The sequence below is a fragment of the Echinops telfairi genome, unplaced genomic scaffold, assembly GCF_000313985.2.
Source record: "Echinops telfairi isolate 266 unplaced genomic scaffold, ASM31398v2 ScPeMD7_23;HRSCAF=83, whole genome shotgun sequence".
Taxonomy (NCBI): Eukaryota; Metazoa; Chordata; class Mammalia; order Afrosoricida; family Tenrecidae; genus Echinops; species Echinops telfairi.
Window position 1 is genome coordinate 5,244,946 of NW_022103920.1, and position 15,712 is coordinate 5,260,657.

A 15,712-nucleotide genomic window follows, 5' to 3' on the forward strand; every position below is an offset into this window, starting at 1 on the left:
AGAACCCTGTCTAAAATAATTGGTACCAGGAATGGTTCTAGAGAAATAAAATCATAAATCCAGGCTTCTTAAATTGGTTCTCCAGCTTGATTAGCCTTAACAGCACTGATAATGCTACTTCTACACCTAAAGGCATGGATAAGTCTGCCACTCTTACTAATCCATGATGTGAAGTAGCAACGCTAATATCTACAGTATCACCACCGATAGGTGAAATGCTGGTTAAAGGAGAGGCTCTGAGTGATCGTATGTTTGATATTTTCCAGCAGTTTTGTCAGGATGACAAGTATAGGGAGGTTGGTTGGCTGGTCCGTCTTACAATGGACAGTGTGATTAAGGAGGGGGATGGTCTCAGAACCTCAGAAGTGCACCTCAAGTGCCAAATAATGGACTTAAAAGCTTCCACCTGTGGCAGCTACAAAGGAGCGCCTTCTCTCTAGTAATAAAGCTGACATTGCTGAGGACCAGGTCCAGAGTCTCAACACGCAAGTGGCTGAATTACAACGGCAGCTGAATTACAGATCTAGAGCAGTGCCTGATACTAAAGTGAGGGCATTGATGGGGAAAAGTTGGGACCCTGAAACATGGGACGGGAACATATGGGCTGATAATCCAGAAGAGGAGGATATTGAACCCCTAGAAATTATTGAGCCACCCCTGGGGATGTGGGAGTAAACCATGGAGGGAGGGCAAGAGTACGTCAGTAGAATTAGCAACGAGAACGGCGAGACCCTGTCTCGTGTCCTTTGGGGGTGTTATCAAGAGGAACCAGTCCAAGAAGACCATCTTGGTTAGTAGAGTGTGGCAGAAATGACAGCCCATAAAGGGCTGGATGGTGGACCTTTGGGTTGAAAGGAATGAGGCAATAGGACCTGCCTCCCAATCAGGAGTCAGATGCTGGTTGCCTGCAGCTGGATTGCCTATGAAAGGACACCCGGGGCGGGCTCTCTGCATTGATACCACAAGCCTTCCAGCAGCCTCAGCAGCACCCGACACCCCCAAGGCTTTTACCTCCACTTGGGTGTCCCAGTCCAGAGAGCTGTTGATCACAACCCCTGGGAGATCGGGCCAGACCTGTAAGGAGAAACAGGAAAGGGCAGTGCTCACGCTCAGAGCATGGGGTGATGTCTATGCGAGGACAGCGGCTATCAATTACCAAGTATTTCCCAAGAAACTCTAAACCCCAGAGATCACCCTGTGGGTGAACCCCAGTGCTACCACACTGGGGCAGTGGGTGCCCATGAGTCGTACCTTTCCCCAGACAATGTTGCCACCGTTGGGTTCCTTGATGAACACGTTCTCTGCCACGCCCCTTGTGAACGCAAGGTAGTCTTGGGTCTCGTTGCCAGAAATGGCTGGGTCCTGAGATGAGCCAGAGGTCAGGTGAGGAAACCCTGAGCAGTGTGAGGTCCCAGACACCAGGCCTCCAGAGAGAGGGCCCCAGCTCCCAGCTGCACGGCGGGATGTTGGCAGGTGCCGAGCGACGCATTTGTCTCATTCAACCACTGCCTCCCCACTTGCACCAGGACAAAGCCAATGAGGAAGCTGTCTCCTCAAACGGACATCACACACACGAGGAGGGCTGACCAGGAGGAGATGACCCACCCGTCCCTTCACGGGGACCCACACACTTGCAGAGGGCTCACCAGAATAAGGATGACCCGCATCCCCGCCTGCTTCATGCGTGTGATCAGAGCAGGAAAGCCAGCAAACTTGGGGCTGAGGGTGAAGTCCAGCTGGCGCTCCATGTAGTCGATGTCGGAGTACTGCACATCCTGGGAGAACACAGGGCGCGGGTGGGGGGCTGCGGTCCCAGGAGCCATGGCTCCCTGCAGCAGCAACCCACCGCCACCTGAGGAGAATCCCACACGGTTGCCTCTTAACTCCTGAAAGTCCCCGCTCTGTCATTTGTTAGCTCTCAGGTCCCGGGAATTCGCCTCCCTTGGGAACTTGTGGTTGTAAAATAGTAAAAACTAGATCAGCAGAAAGCAGGAAGGAGATGAGCCAGTCACGATGCAGGTTAGCACCGATGAAACATACAACTTTCCTCTAGTTCTTGAATGCTTCCTCCCCCACCGCCCCCCACCCCACTCTCATGATCCCAATTCTACCTTACAAATCCAGCTAGACCAGGATGTACACTGGTACAGAATAGAGCTGGATACACAGGAAATCCAGGACAGATAAACCCCTCAAGACCAATAATGAGAGTAGCGAAACCAGGAGGGGAAGGGGAAGGTTGGGGGAGAAAGGGGGAACCGATCACAATGATCTACATATAACCCCCTCCCAGGGAGAAGCACAACAGAAAAGTGAGTGAAGGGAGCTATCAGACAGTGTAAGACATGAACAAATAATAGTTATTTATAAATTATCAAGGGTTCATGAAGGAGGGAAGGTGGGGAAAAATGAGAAGCTGATACTAAGGGCTCAAGTAGAAAGAAAATGTTTGAGAATGATGATGGCAACAAATGTACAAATGTGCTTGACACATGGATGGATGGTTGGAATGTGATGAGTTTTACAAGCCCCCAATAAAATGATGTTTTTAAAAAGAAAGAAAGCAGGGAGGGATGAGAATGTCCCCTTGGTAGGGGTGTTGTGAGGAGAAATTGAAGTGCTTGGTGAACACAGGTTTTTGAATGTACGGACATAGGCTGTAGGCTGTTACCCTTCCCCCTCCCTCCCCAGAGGTTGGTCTTGGCCCCCAGTGGCACACGATCGGAGAGAGTGTTGTGTCAACCACCTGGGACGAAGACAACCAGGGCAGTGGAACCGTGAACACTTGACCGGCGGCAGAAACGCGTAGGTTTTTTAGGAAATCCAGTGTTGACTGGTGTCAGACACCACCCCCTCGCCACCTGTGAGTGAGCTCGGACCCTGAGCTCCCTCGTGAGTCAGAGGAGAAGGGGGCTCCATGGCCGGACAGCCTGGACTGTGACCTTTCAGAAACAGATCGTCACTCTCTTCCACTGGGTTGGTTCAAACCAACAACCTTTTGGTTAGTGAAAAAAAGAGAAAACAGACTCGCTGCCATTAACTTGATTCCAACTCATGGCGACCCTGTAAGACGGGGAAGACCTGCCCTGCAGATTCCAAGACCTAACTCTGTGCAGGAGTTGAAAACCTCATCCTTCTCCCACACGACAGCTGGCAGTTTCGAACTACAGACCTTGCGGTGATCGGTCCAACGTGTAATCCACGACACCACGCTTAACTGTGGGCATGAGACTCTGCAGGTGCAACCCGCCATCCATCTCAGTGTTGATGCACAATAGGAAAGTCAATGGAGTGAACTTGAATACGAGCCTGGCTTGTGGGATCAGTGTCCCGCTCTTGGGAGCCCCCTTGTTCTCCAAGGAAGAGAGGGGCTGCTTCTGGGTGTTTCCCTTTGGAAGCCAGTCCCACGATGGCTGCAGAGATAGTGGTGAGCTGGGTTGAGAAGTGTTCATGTTTGGTTTAGGTTGACACTTAGGTTGGTGTGACTACATGTGATTGTTTTTTAATTAAACAAAAAGTACTCGTTGGGGGCTCGTTGTTCCTCGTAGACGGAGCATGTGTCTGATTGCTGTGACGTCACGTAAGAGAAAGAGAAGGAGAGAGAAAGAAGGGAACTGGCAGCAAGAGCCCCGGAGAGATGGAGGTCATACTACTCCTCCTCCAGGAAATCCCGGTGACTCGGGGCTCCTCTCCCTATCCACTGGGGGCACAACGACCCCACGGTGTCACAGGGCTCCATGGGATTTCACATGAGAAAACACTTGGTAGCTTTATGCCCAAACAGGTGGCCATGGTGTTGATGTTGACCCCAGTGACGCCGTGGGACAGAGTAGAACCGCCCCCAAGGGCTTCCTAGGCTGTGATCCTGATGAGCACACATGACCACGTCTTCCCCCCACTGAGCGGCCAGTGGGTTCCCACCTGCAACCTTTTGGGTTAGGCACTGAGTACTTAACCACTGCGCCACCAGGATCCTTTGTAACTGCGTAGAACTCCACCAACCCAAACCCGAGAGATGCACACACCCAGCCAAATGAATGAAGCCAGACACAGGGATGATTAGTCACGAGATGACAGCTCAGGCAGGCAGCCCACGGACGGGAACTTACGTAGGGGATCTGGGCGGCCACCATTGCGTCGTAGAGGCTGGCAATCTCTGAGTCATTCGCGTATCCATAGCGGCAGAGCTGAAATCCCAAGGACCAGTAAGGCACCATCACAGGCCGGCCGATCAGCTAGAGAGCAGACAGAAAGGTCAGTACTCAAGAAAGACCGAAGATGTCCATGAGGTATGCAGAAGGGGTCCCAGTGCCCTGAGCAAGGCAACCACAAATTCAAGGTGAAAGAGAAACCCAGGGGGTGCCCAGCCACTGGGAAGCCCCAGAAACACTCTCTCTCAGTCTCCCTCTCAAAATCCTGGACCCTACTCCCGTCTCAATGACAGCCGAGCTTCCTGATCGACAGCAGAGGCACTGGGGGCAAAAAGCCTGGTTAGTGAACATACAGTCTCCTATCCGAGCTGTCTGTGTGGCTGTGAACAAAACATAAACAAGTTCTTTGTGCCTCAGTTTCTTTAGCTGTAAATTGGGGCAATTAATTGTGACCTTCCTCATAGCTTTTTGTGAGGGCTGAATGAGTCAAAGGGTGTACAGTACCTGGCATGCAGTAGGTATTGTATAAGAGCCTGGTGCTCCCATGACAGTCACCACCTCCCCTTTCTCACCTCGTGGGGATTCACACCATCACCATCATCTTCAGCAGCAGCACTCCACTGCCACCCATATCACTAGCATCATCTTCATCTCCATCTCCGCCACAGTCTTCCCCGTGAACATGTTCACCACCATCACAACCATCTTCACCACCACCACCATCACTACTATTCCCACCACCGTCTCCACCACCAACTCTACCACAACTACCACCACCATACTTATTACCACCCACCACCACCATTATTACCACCACCATCACCACTACCACCACCGGCACCACCACCACCATCACCACCACCACCATCACCATACCACCACCACCATTATTACCACCACCATCACCACTACCACCACCGGCACCACCACCACCATCACCACCACCACCATCACCATACCACCACCACCACCATTATTACCACTACCATCGCCACTACCACCATTACTAAAACCACTACCACTTCCTCCACCACCTCCACTCCAATTGCTACCACTTGCACCTCCACCTCCATGACCACTAACATTATCACTACTACTAACACCATTACCAACACCATCATTACAGCACCATTATTAACACCACCATCATGACCACTACTTCACTACCACCACAATTACCATCACGCCTACTGCTTCTACCTCCACTTCCACCACCACTAACACTACCACCACGACTACCACCAACCCAACACCATTGTTATCATAATCGCCACTACCACCATCATCAACGCCATCACCACCACTACGTCAATTATTCTGCAATGTTTAGAGAGGCTACAAACCTAATGGTGTTCGAATGTATTCATTGCCCATTATTCTATCGTCTATCTGATAGAATAGCCAGAAAAGTCAACACGCTTAGTTACCGTGTAAGAGCTATAAAATAAACGTGCCTAAGATGTGCTGGATAAATACTTGGTGCCAATCATGTCCTCACCCACCTCTGTGTACTGCTGAGTGACAAGTTCTGGAGTGGGTCCCAGGACCACATAGAAGTCCAGAATTCCTCCTATGGTACGGTATGTCAAGGCAGGCAAGGGCTGGAACGTCACATCTGCAAACAGAGGAGAACACCCACCACGCTGGAGGCCTCCAAGATGGGGTACTGCCCCTGGACTTTGCACCTTCTCGCTCTTGTCTCCCTGGGCCCTCCACAGTAGAGAACTGAGAGGGGGCAGTGTGCATCGCCCCTGACAGAGTTGCTGGCGGTAAGTGAAACTCTACAGGGGCTCCCACTCTGCCTTTCTTTCTTCCTCCTTCCGGGCGCTGTATCACCTCATTGCAGGGCTGATTGCTCCACTCTACTCTTAGGTCTTATTGTAACGTTTCATTTAAGACTCACAAGAAGATACACCCTAAGTCCTGAGAGCTCCCAGGCACACTTTTTAACTAACTCAACCCCCAATGACATGAATACAATTCTCAAAACTCAGGTGTAGACCTCCTTTGATGTCACCCGCTGTTCCAGGCACCGTTTCTCACACTCCTGGATTTAAGGCTTTTCTGTATTCCAGACACCTTTTCCCCACACTCCACCCCACGGCGAGTGCGCAGGGCTATTGCTGCACTACTGCAGACGATGCAGACAGCTCCCGTGGGCTGACCTCCAGGGAGAATGCGTGAGCCTTGCTGGGCAGCATTATTCCTCCGTAACTGATGTTTGTCAAACGAGAATGGGGTTCATTCATTTTACGACCTATGGCAGAACTCAACTAACCAGAAAGGACAGAGAAAATAAAAACAAAACAAACAGCAGTACACGCACACACAAAACAACCTCACTATCCATCTGATAATAACTTTAAATTTACTTGACTGGCTAGACAACTCGGCCACCACGTCCAACATTACCCACGGACAGAAGAGCCAGGCAGGCGCCCAATCTCACCCATGGCATTGCTGTTGAGCAGGAGCACCCCGTGGGCACTGTCGTCCGCCTCCAGCGCCATGTAGTAGGGGTGCACACTGTAGGAGTTCATCTTGTACTAGAGGAGCCACAGGAGGAGAAGGGGTGGGAGGTCAGTAGACTAACTCAACAGAAAGCCACCGCTAAGATAAGCCCCGCCCTCTCCGGGCCACCCATGAAATCCAGGAGAAACAATGGAGCGTGGGAACCGGGCCGCCTTTCTAAAGGCAGACTGTGGCCACTCACAGTGAGCCGAGCAGGGAGTCCTTACCCCCGGAGGCTGGTCCCGGGAGAACATGCCCCACGTGTGCCAGTTGAGCTCTCTCAAAAAGAACCGGTGCTCATTCTCCCCAAAGCCATACAGGTATGGGGAGGGCAGGCGGGTGGAGATGCGGATGAACATGTCGTTGAAGGTGAAGCCGAGGAGCTGAGAGTCCCAACTGCAACACAAGGGGTAGATTGGAGGAAGACATCAGTCAGAGAGCTCCCTGTCAAGGATGGCAACGCTCTTGATTCACCCTCGCCAGAACCTGCTCCCTCTGATGAAAACCGCATCAATGCCCCTTGCTAAGGATGCCAGGCCAGCTCTCCTTTGACTCTCTGTTCCTATCACCACGTCCTTCCAGTTTTCTCCTCCACAGAAACCCTCCGTGCCAGCCCTCACCTCCTCTCTCCGTCCCCACAGCATCCAGGGTCAGCACTATGTGGACACCTAGCCAACAGGCTAAGAGTTCATACCCATGCAGAGAGGTCTCGGCAGTAACAGCTAGGGAGCCGCCCCTGGGCGCTCACAGCTATGAGGATGCTATGGAGCGCGGTCGACGCTGCAGAAAGGGCTCAACGGCAAGGACACGACATCCTCTCCTTCCTCTGTTTGCAGTCCTCCAGGAGTTTCGCCATCCCACGTCCCATGGAGCCTTCGAGGCCACCTCTGGCCTGGAACCGGCCTAACACCCAGCTTCATCCCCCAACACCACCCCATCACTGGCGGTCCAGCTCCACCCACCTCCAGTTCCCCAGTGCCGTGGACTCTCACCTGCTCCACCATCTGAGTATTCTTCTCCCCCCCCCCACCGTCCCATCCCCCCATTTCCACATGGGGAGCTCCTTCCATCACCCAGGTCCTATTTCCAAAGTCCCCTCCTTGGAGTGAACATCACTGGCCACAGCATCGGAAGTCGTCCCCAAGCCACTGCCCGGCAGTCAATCTGACTTAGGGTCATCCTGCGGGAGTCGCACTGCCCCACAGGGCTTCCAGGACTGAACCTCTGTATGGACGAAGAGGCACATCCTCTTTCTCTCCCAGACTGGCTGGTGCATTCGAACTGCTGACCTTTCTGTTTGCAGCCCACTGCTTAACCCACTGCATCCTGGGGCTCCGTGTCATACGCCGTCGCCTCCCTCCAAAGCCCCCAGTGCCCTGCTCTTTGTCCTACTTGGCGGCCATCACTTTCAACACTTCCTGGCTTGTGTTATTTATTGTCATCTCTCGTCAGGAGAAGAGAGGCTTCATCCTCTTCTGTCTGCAACTGCGGTGCCTGGAGAATGTGGCCGATGAAGGGGAGGCCCATGCACAGGCCTCCGCCACGGTTCCCAGGGTGCTCAGGGGTCCCCACAAGAACAGCCCCGAAGAAAGCAGAGGCAGAGTGGATGTGTGTGGAAACAGGTAGGGGCCTGGCTCGAGCCGGGGCACCTCCGGGGAAGCATCTATTCCCAAAAGGACAGGAGCCACTCACATGATGTTGCCGGTACTCTTCCGGGTGATTTCGATCCCAAAGGGGTTCTCCTTAATGCGGACGTCATACAGCCGGTCGCTAGGGGTGCTGGACGGCGCGGCAGGTATGTTGAGAGGCACTGGGACTTCATAACGTCTGTTGTTGGGATCATAAATCTAGGACCGGGGAAAGGAGAGGTTAGAACCAGCCTTTTGCATCCCACACCCTGAGCAGAATGTGGTGGCTTTGAGGTCATCAGAGGTAAGCACACTGGACGCCCATTGGCATTCAGCACCCACGGGCTTAATTGTGTCCACGTGTTGGTCTGCAAAGGGCCAAGTCAGATGAGTCTCATCAGAGTTTGCTAGTGGACAGAGCCCTGTTGCCATGGTGGGCTTCACGTTGGGATGCTAACTGCAAGGTTGGCAGTTCAAAACCACCAGTCACTCCTCTGGAGAAAAATACCACCTGCTCCTCCTGTAATGATTTACAATCTTGGAAACCCACACAGGTAGCTCTACGGGGTTGCCTAGCCCATGATGGGTGCTGACACAGAGCACATGGAAGGCAGGCAGTGAGCTGGGGGCCTGGGCACTGTCCTGGAGAAGAGGCCGGATGAACCTTTAATGTGCAAAGTAAGGGGGTGGACTCATGCCAGGTGGAGAAAGCACGAACACCAGAGGCAGATACTGTGGAAGAGGTATGGAACCATCGGCAGAGGGACACAGGTGTGTCCCGGAGGGCGAAGACTGGACACCCAAACAGGTTGGCTCGCTTCAAGCCCAGGAATACACCAGGTGCCTGCTCTGTTGAGCACAGATAGCAAAAGCACCAGGCCTACACCAGACAAGGTCGAAGAGCGCTCAGCCCCCGTGGGTGACAGCAGCCTGGGACGAGCTTCCCTTACATAACTGCCATGCTCCTCTGGCCTGAGCCCTCCTGGGGGAAGTGATGATGCAGTCAGCTGCAAACCCAGAGTTGGGTCCTCCAAATCTATCAGGTGCTTGAGGGGAGAGACCTGCCACTGCTTCTGTAAAGCTTGGGGGGCTCCAGAGGGCCCCTAGGTTAGAGTCCACTCTGCAACCCACAGAACAGCAGCAAGCTTGGCTCCCAACAAAGTGCAAATGGAGTTGCAAGTGGCCTGGTCAGTACTTGGTGGACCCACTGCCACTATTTGTTACCCCTCCATGGGCACTTAGTACATCTATGGCTGGTACTTGGTGGACCCACTATTAGTGCTTGGTGGACCCTTGTTGTGGTTTGCTATACACACTACAACAGTGGCTCTCAACCTGTGGGTCATGATCCCTTTGGGGGTTGAATGACCTTTCACAGGGGTCGCCTAAGACCATTGGAAAACACATAAATATTTCACAATATATAATTACCTATTGTTTTGTGATTAATCCTGTGCTTCAATTATGTTTCATTATGTTCAATTTGTAACAATGAAAATACATCCTACATATCAAATATTTACATGACCATTCATAACAGTAGCAAACTTACAGTGATGAAGTAGCAACAAAAGTAATTTGATGGTTGGGGGTCACCACCACATGAGGAACTGTATGATAGACTCGTGGCATTGGGAAGGTTGAGAACCGCTGCACTAAGGTATAACTGAGCCCAACCATGGCATTTTCAATGGCGTCATACATGCGTGAAAGTTGAACACTGAATATGAAAGACCAAGGATGAGGTGGTGCAGTTGAATGATGGTGCTGCTGGAAAAATATTGAACGTGCCATGAGCCGCCCAAAGAACAGACGGGTCTGTCTTGGAAGAAGGACAGTCCGAGCGCCCTTTAGAAGCAAGGATAAAAATAAATAAATAAATAAAATAAAATAAAATAAAAATTAAAAAAAGAAGAAGCAAGGATAACTTTGTCGCATGTACTGTGGACGTGTTGTCTGTAGAGATCAGTCCCTGGAAAAGGACACCTCGCTTGGGAAAGGGGAGGAGCTGCAGAAACAGAAGACCCCTGATGAGATGGATAGACGCAGTGTCAGCAACAGAGGGCACGAAGACAGGAAAGCCGTGAGGGCGGGGCAGGACCAGGTGCCGAGCACGGGGTGGCTAGGGGTCAGAACCAAGTTGGCAGTAGCTAACAATGACAGCAACCACACCTACTGAGCTGACCTTAAACTGCAGCATGTCATTCTTGTGGTAGGTGACAGCCAGGCGGAGGGAGGCCACGGGGGTGGAAGGGAAGGCGTTGGCATGGTGAGCATCCTTCAAGGAGATGTCGGCGGTGACCCCGAGAGCACTGTACTGAATGTTACCAACAGAGTACAGCTCGTTGACAAAATAGCAGAAGGGGACTCCGGTCGTGGTAGACTCCTAGGTCAGAAGGCCAAGTCACAGCTGAGTGTGGTGCAAAAGGATCACCAGGAGGGAGGCAATTCAATGGGAAGCAGAGGATGTCAACCCACCTACCCACCCTCACTGGCTTATAGACCAACTAGTCATGGCCTAACTAAAGGCAAGCCCAAACCCAGGGCCTTCCCCAGGCCATGGAGTGAATTCCAACTCATAGTGACCCTGGAGGACAGAGTAGGACTGTCCCCTAGGGTTTCCAGGCTACAAATCTTTAAGGAAACAGATGGTCTCTTCTGTCTCTGGCAGGATGATGACATAAACCCCAACCAAACCCATGTCGGACCTGAGATAGGGCCGTGGGGTCTGCACATCTTTATGGGACCAGGAAGCCGCGTCCTGCTCTCAACATAAGACACTGGCATTCCTGGTTTCCTTGGACAACTCTTGGCAAAACCACCCCACTCCTGTTCCCCCACCCATTCTTCATGTCCAGCTAAAGCTCAGGGTCCCTGGAGGGTCCTTGCCTGCTAGAGGTCTATAGCAGTTGAGGTCCAAGGCTGCCTGTGTGAGGCTCATGAACACCACAGATGAACTTGATGTCCAAGAGGGTCACCTGAGGAGCTCCATGCCCCCCTCCACATTCTATTTCTAAGGTGGCCTCCTTGGAGCGACCTTTTCGGGCTTACCTCCCAGACGCAGCCACGCGCCACACAGTTCTCTGCAGAAACACCGTGCTCATCCGGGTAGCAGTTGATTTTCTCTGAGTCATTTATACGATCCACATTCCACTCCACGGTGTATGCTTCCCCCAGAACAAGGGAAAGCTCCGTGATGGTGGCGACCTGTCAGGATGGGGAGGGACAAGGACATTGATCCTCCAGCCAAGGTCTGACAAGAGCTGTCGATTTTTGTAACACCGGAACTAGATACCAGCCTGACTCTCAACAATCCAAGTGCCAAAGAAGAAGTCCACAAAGGCAAAGCAATCATTCGGGTGGAAAGTATCATTACAACAACTTCATAGAGGCCTTTCTTGGACAAAAAATGTCCAGACGTGAGGCTGTTACTCCCTGATAGACCCCCTCATCTTGGTGTGTCCATCTCTCTAACGCTTCCCCAACGGATCCTGTGCTCTTTAACTTGCAGGACATCAGCGTGGCATTTTTGACAACCTCGGGGGACTCAAAAACCATGTTCCTTTTCAGTATTCTTTGAGTTGGGGGTGGTGGTAAAGAGTTTAAAGTGAGGCATTAGTCTTTCATGATTCCCCAAGAAAATTCTCACCGAACCCTTTGAGAACTCACTCCAGTGTGGCTGTCTCCTTCAGGCACTACCGGTAAGATCTAGTTGCTGCCCACTTGATTCCCAAGGGTCCTCAATGACTGATCTTTGGGAAAGTAGAAAACCAGGCTTTTCTCCTTGATGGACCAGAACGTCCACCCTTTCAGTGACCCTGGCTTCACCCAAGGGCAGTCTTTGGTACCTGGGCTCCTCTAACCAACCGAAAGGTCAGCAGTTCGAACCCATCAGCTGCTCCGAGGGAGGACATGGTTGCCTGCTTCAGTAAATCTGACAGCCTAAGGGTCCCCAGGGGATGATCCACTCTGGCCTACAGGGTCTCCACAAGTCAGAATGGGCTCAAGGACACTGACTCAGTGAAAGCAGTAGCCATGAGCTATGGCGATAAACTTCTTTTGAAATATTTCTTTACAATGTACACATTGACTCAGAAGTCTATCTCATTGGAGTGAAATACCAACAACTTCACGTCAAACTCTCCATGTACTGAGCTTCCTTCCACCTCCCATTTTGAATTTTCTAGCACCAACCCGCAGCCTGGAGAAGCTCCTTGTCTACACTTCTGTTCCCTGCTTGGTAACTGCGCTCCCTTGTCTGCATCAAAGCGATTTCTTGTCAGGGAGAAAGGTCTGAGGGGCTGCGATGGAGGGAAAGGTGTAAGGGCTACTTGATCTTACTCTAGTCCTCTCACTCAAAACTCACTGCCATCGAGGCAATGCCGACTCATGGCGACCCTACAGGACCGGGTGGAACTAGAACTGCTCCTGGGGTTTCCCCAGCTGTCACCCTTCACCCTTCACTCACCCACTCACTCACTGACCGCCATCAAGTTGATGCCCACCCACAGTGACCCTAGAGAACAGGGTAGGACTGCTCATGTGGGCTTCCAAGGCTGTAACTCTTTACAGGAGCACAAAGCCTGTCTTTCTCACTCAAAGCAACTGGTGGTTTGAATGGGTGACCTTGTGGGTCTCACAGCCCAGCGTTAACCACTAAGCCATAGGGCTTCTTCCGCCCCTCCTCATTCATCCTAGCTGTGGTCCCTCCTCCAAGCTTCTTTCCCACCCCTCAGACTCCCCCCCACAGTGGGGTTCTGGTCCTTTCAGGGCCCGTGTACGTTGGGAGAAGGAACCCTTGGGGCTACCAAGAATTTCAGGCAGAAGAGCTCCCAAACCAGGATTTTACCTGGAGGACAGTGTCATAGGTGACTTTAGGAGAAGCCTGAGTTGGGATGTTGTTCTGTTTCACCACAATGTTGGTAGGTTCCTTGGTCCCAAGGATTTTAATCTCCTTAAATGCTAAATTATTGGGGTCTTTGTAGTTCGATTGCACAATCTTCACAGCCAACTGGTTCTGCAAGACAAATACGCAAAAGGGCTACATGTCAATTTCTCAAGTGGCCCAAGTACCTATCACAGTCCAGATACCCGGCTATGGATCTTCAGGTGGACAAAACACTTACCCTAGACCAAGCAATCAACCTCAGATCAAGTCTCCCCAATACCTACCACTGGCCAAATAATCAACTACAGATCATCAAGTCTCCCCAATACCTATATCAGACAAAATACCCACCTACATATTCTCAAGCTAGGTAGACTTGAGAATTATTCACCTAACTATGTACCCAAATGTCTCTTTCTTAACTATCTCTGCTAAAATATTCCTGTGCTCAAGGAATGCAAACATACTCACACTTTATAACCCCTACACAATAGATATATCTTACATCAGGACACATGCTTACACACGCGCTCTCAGAGAGAGACATGTTTATAAAGTGCACTTAGCAGCACTAACTTTGATTTATCCACACCATGCCCTCATTTTGCCAAGTAGGTGGTTCAATTATCGGGACTTAAATTGGTATGGGCCACCTGCATCTAAAAACTGCAGATGAAGCTGTTCTAACATCCATTGTGGTCAGGACTGTATAGTGCGTCTTGGTGAACTACTGAATGGTATGCTATTTGGGCTGGGTCCCAAGAGCATGTTTTCCATAAATAAACAGGCGAATGCGTAGGAAGCCACCCTCTAACTGGCCGGCCCACTTGAACAGCTAGTCAGATGAATGCCCACGCTGTAGAATCAGAGAATGCGGCTCCTCACCTGGGAAACGGAGAACTCACAGAAGAGGTACTTGCTACCAGTCACTGTATCTGAAAGCAAGAGGAAGACCAGTTAGATGCCCCTTGTGGGGGGTGGGGGGGATATTAGTTTTCCTTCCCCCTCCCAACGAGAGCCACATCTTGGGAATGAGGAGGTGACAGTCAGCGTGCCCAAGGTCAAGCCACTGCTTGTTCCTGCACTGTCTGCCATAGCCTTGGAAAGGGTCCCTTCCAAATGCTTCCTGGGAACATGCCTCAAGCAAAGCTACGCATTTCCAGAGAATGAGTCGCAGGATTTGCTAGTTTCATGGGGGGTGGGGCAGGGGTGGGGCGGTCAGGCAGTAGCAAGCATAGCTGGATGCATCCTTTCTGTTACAGGATTATGGTTGCTGCCAGGAGCCGTTGGGTCTTTCCGACTCGTGTTGACCCTAGGAATGACAGACTGAAACAACGGCTGATCCTGGTTGGCTGAAAGGGAGGACTGGGAGTGCTTGCTGGGGAAAATCCAGGATTGCAACCTGCAGACGGACAGGTTACAACTTGATGTACAGAGGACCAAACTCCGCCCCACTGGACGAATATGTCGGAGTGAGAAGCGGAGATGAGAGAAGACGGGTGCTAGCATGCTGGCAGCCACTCCCCATGCTCACGGAAACAGCCATCAGGAGAGCACACTGCAGCGCCTTGGGTCAATCTGCTGCACAAGACCACTTGCAAGTGCTGAAAAGCAGGGTATGCCTTTGAAGACTGAGACACGTGGACCCACACTGTGGGGCAGAGGATCTAGTCCAGGGGAGGGGCAGTGAAAGTGAATGGAGGAGCCTCCCCCCACGGTGGGTTGGCACCAGGACCTCCAGCACAGCAGTGAGGACGAAGGCAGTGGGGAAGGGGCCACGTCTCCTCCCGCGGTACATGAGGTCGGTGTGCATGAGCACGCCCTCAATCAGCAACAGCAGCGGCTAGCTCCCCACCACACTGCCAGGAGCGATCTGAGTGTACTAGAGAGAGGCATGCATTGAACTGCAGGATGGCCCTGCCAGCGTTGCTTTCAGTGCCCATTGACAAGACAATGACACCCTCTGTATAATGCTGACGGTGGTGGAATCCTAAGGGTTATTCTAAGGGTCTGTCTTTCCTCCATCTGTGAGAAAGATGGAGCGTTCTATTCCTGTAAAGAGGGACAATCGCAGGAACCCACAAAGGCAGTTCCACCCTGTCCTATCGGGTGGCTATGAGTCCACTCGATGGCAGTGAGTTTGGGTTTGGGTTCAGAGGTGCCCCTATCAGAAACCAGAGCCACTATTGCAGGTGTGAAGGCACCAGGGACCAAGGCGCCTGGGTGTTGGTAGAGGTGCTCACCTGTGGTCTCCCCGTCATCCCAGAAAAGCTCCCCTTTGGCTTCTTGGTTGTCATCAAGGGCAATGATCAGGCCAAGAGGGTTCCGTCGACTGTAAGGAACAAGGTTTGCCATGTGAACAAGGAAGCATGCCGTCTCGCAGCTGGGAGTGCACACACCCAATCCCAAAGGAAGGGGCAAGTTCCCAGAGGCAGGAGGCTGCCTTTCACCAGGCCCAGAGGCAGGATGGCCAGAGAGTCCTTCTCTGGTCTTGATAATGCCCCAGCAGGCTGAAAGCCTGCGACATTTGGAGA

At 51.9% G+C, this 15,712-nt stretch overlaps 1 protein-coding gene across 1 annotated transcript in view; it reads right to left on the reverse strand.

Moving 5' to 3' along the window:
- The window catches only part of LOC101652663 (maltase-glucoamylase, intestinal), an 86,839-nt gene that overhangs the window by 12,835 nt on the left and 58,292 nt on the right, over window positions 1-15,712 (reverse strand). Inside the window, exons 23-34 of the mRNA XM_045288906.1 lie at window positions 14,064-14,113; window positions 13,140-13,307; window positions 11,342-11,497; window positions 10,476-10,676; window positions 8,355-8,509; window positions 6,890-7,058; window positions 6,601-6,697; window positions 5,654-5,766; window positions 4,110-4,235; window positions 1,647-1,775; window positions 1,252-1,362; window positions 1,012-1,074 (exon numbers count right to left, since the gene is read on the reverse strand). Of these exons, the coding sequence (XP_045144841.1) occupies window positions 1,012-1,074; window positions 1,252-1,362; window positions 1,647-1,775; window positions 4,110-4,235; window positions 5,654-5,766; window positions 6,601-6,697; window positions 6,890-7,058; window positions 8,355-8,509; window positions 10,476-10,676; window positions 11,342-11,497; window positions 13,140-13,307; window positions 14,064-14,113 (1,538 nt within the window). The remainder of the gene's footprint in view (window positions 1-1,011; window positions 1,075-1,251; window positions 1,363-1,646; window positions 1,776-4,109; window positions 4,236-5,653; window positions 5,767-6,600; window positions 6,698-6,889; window positions 7,059-8,354; window positions 8,510-10,475; window positions 10,677-11,341; window positions 11,498-13,139; window positions 13,308-14,063; window positions 14,114-15,712) is intronic.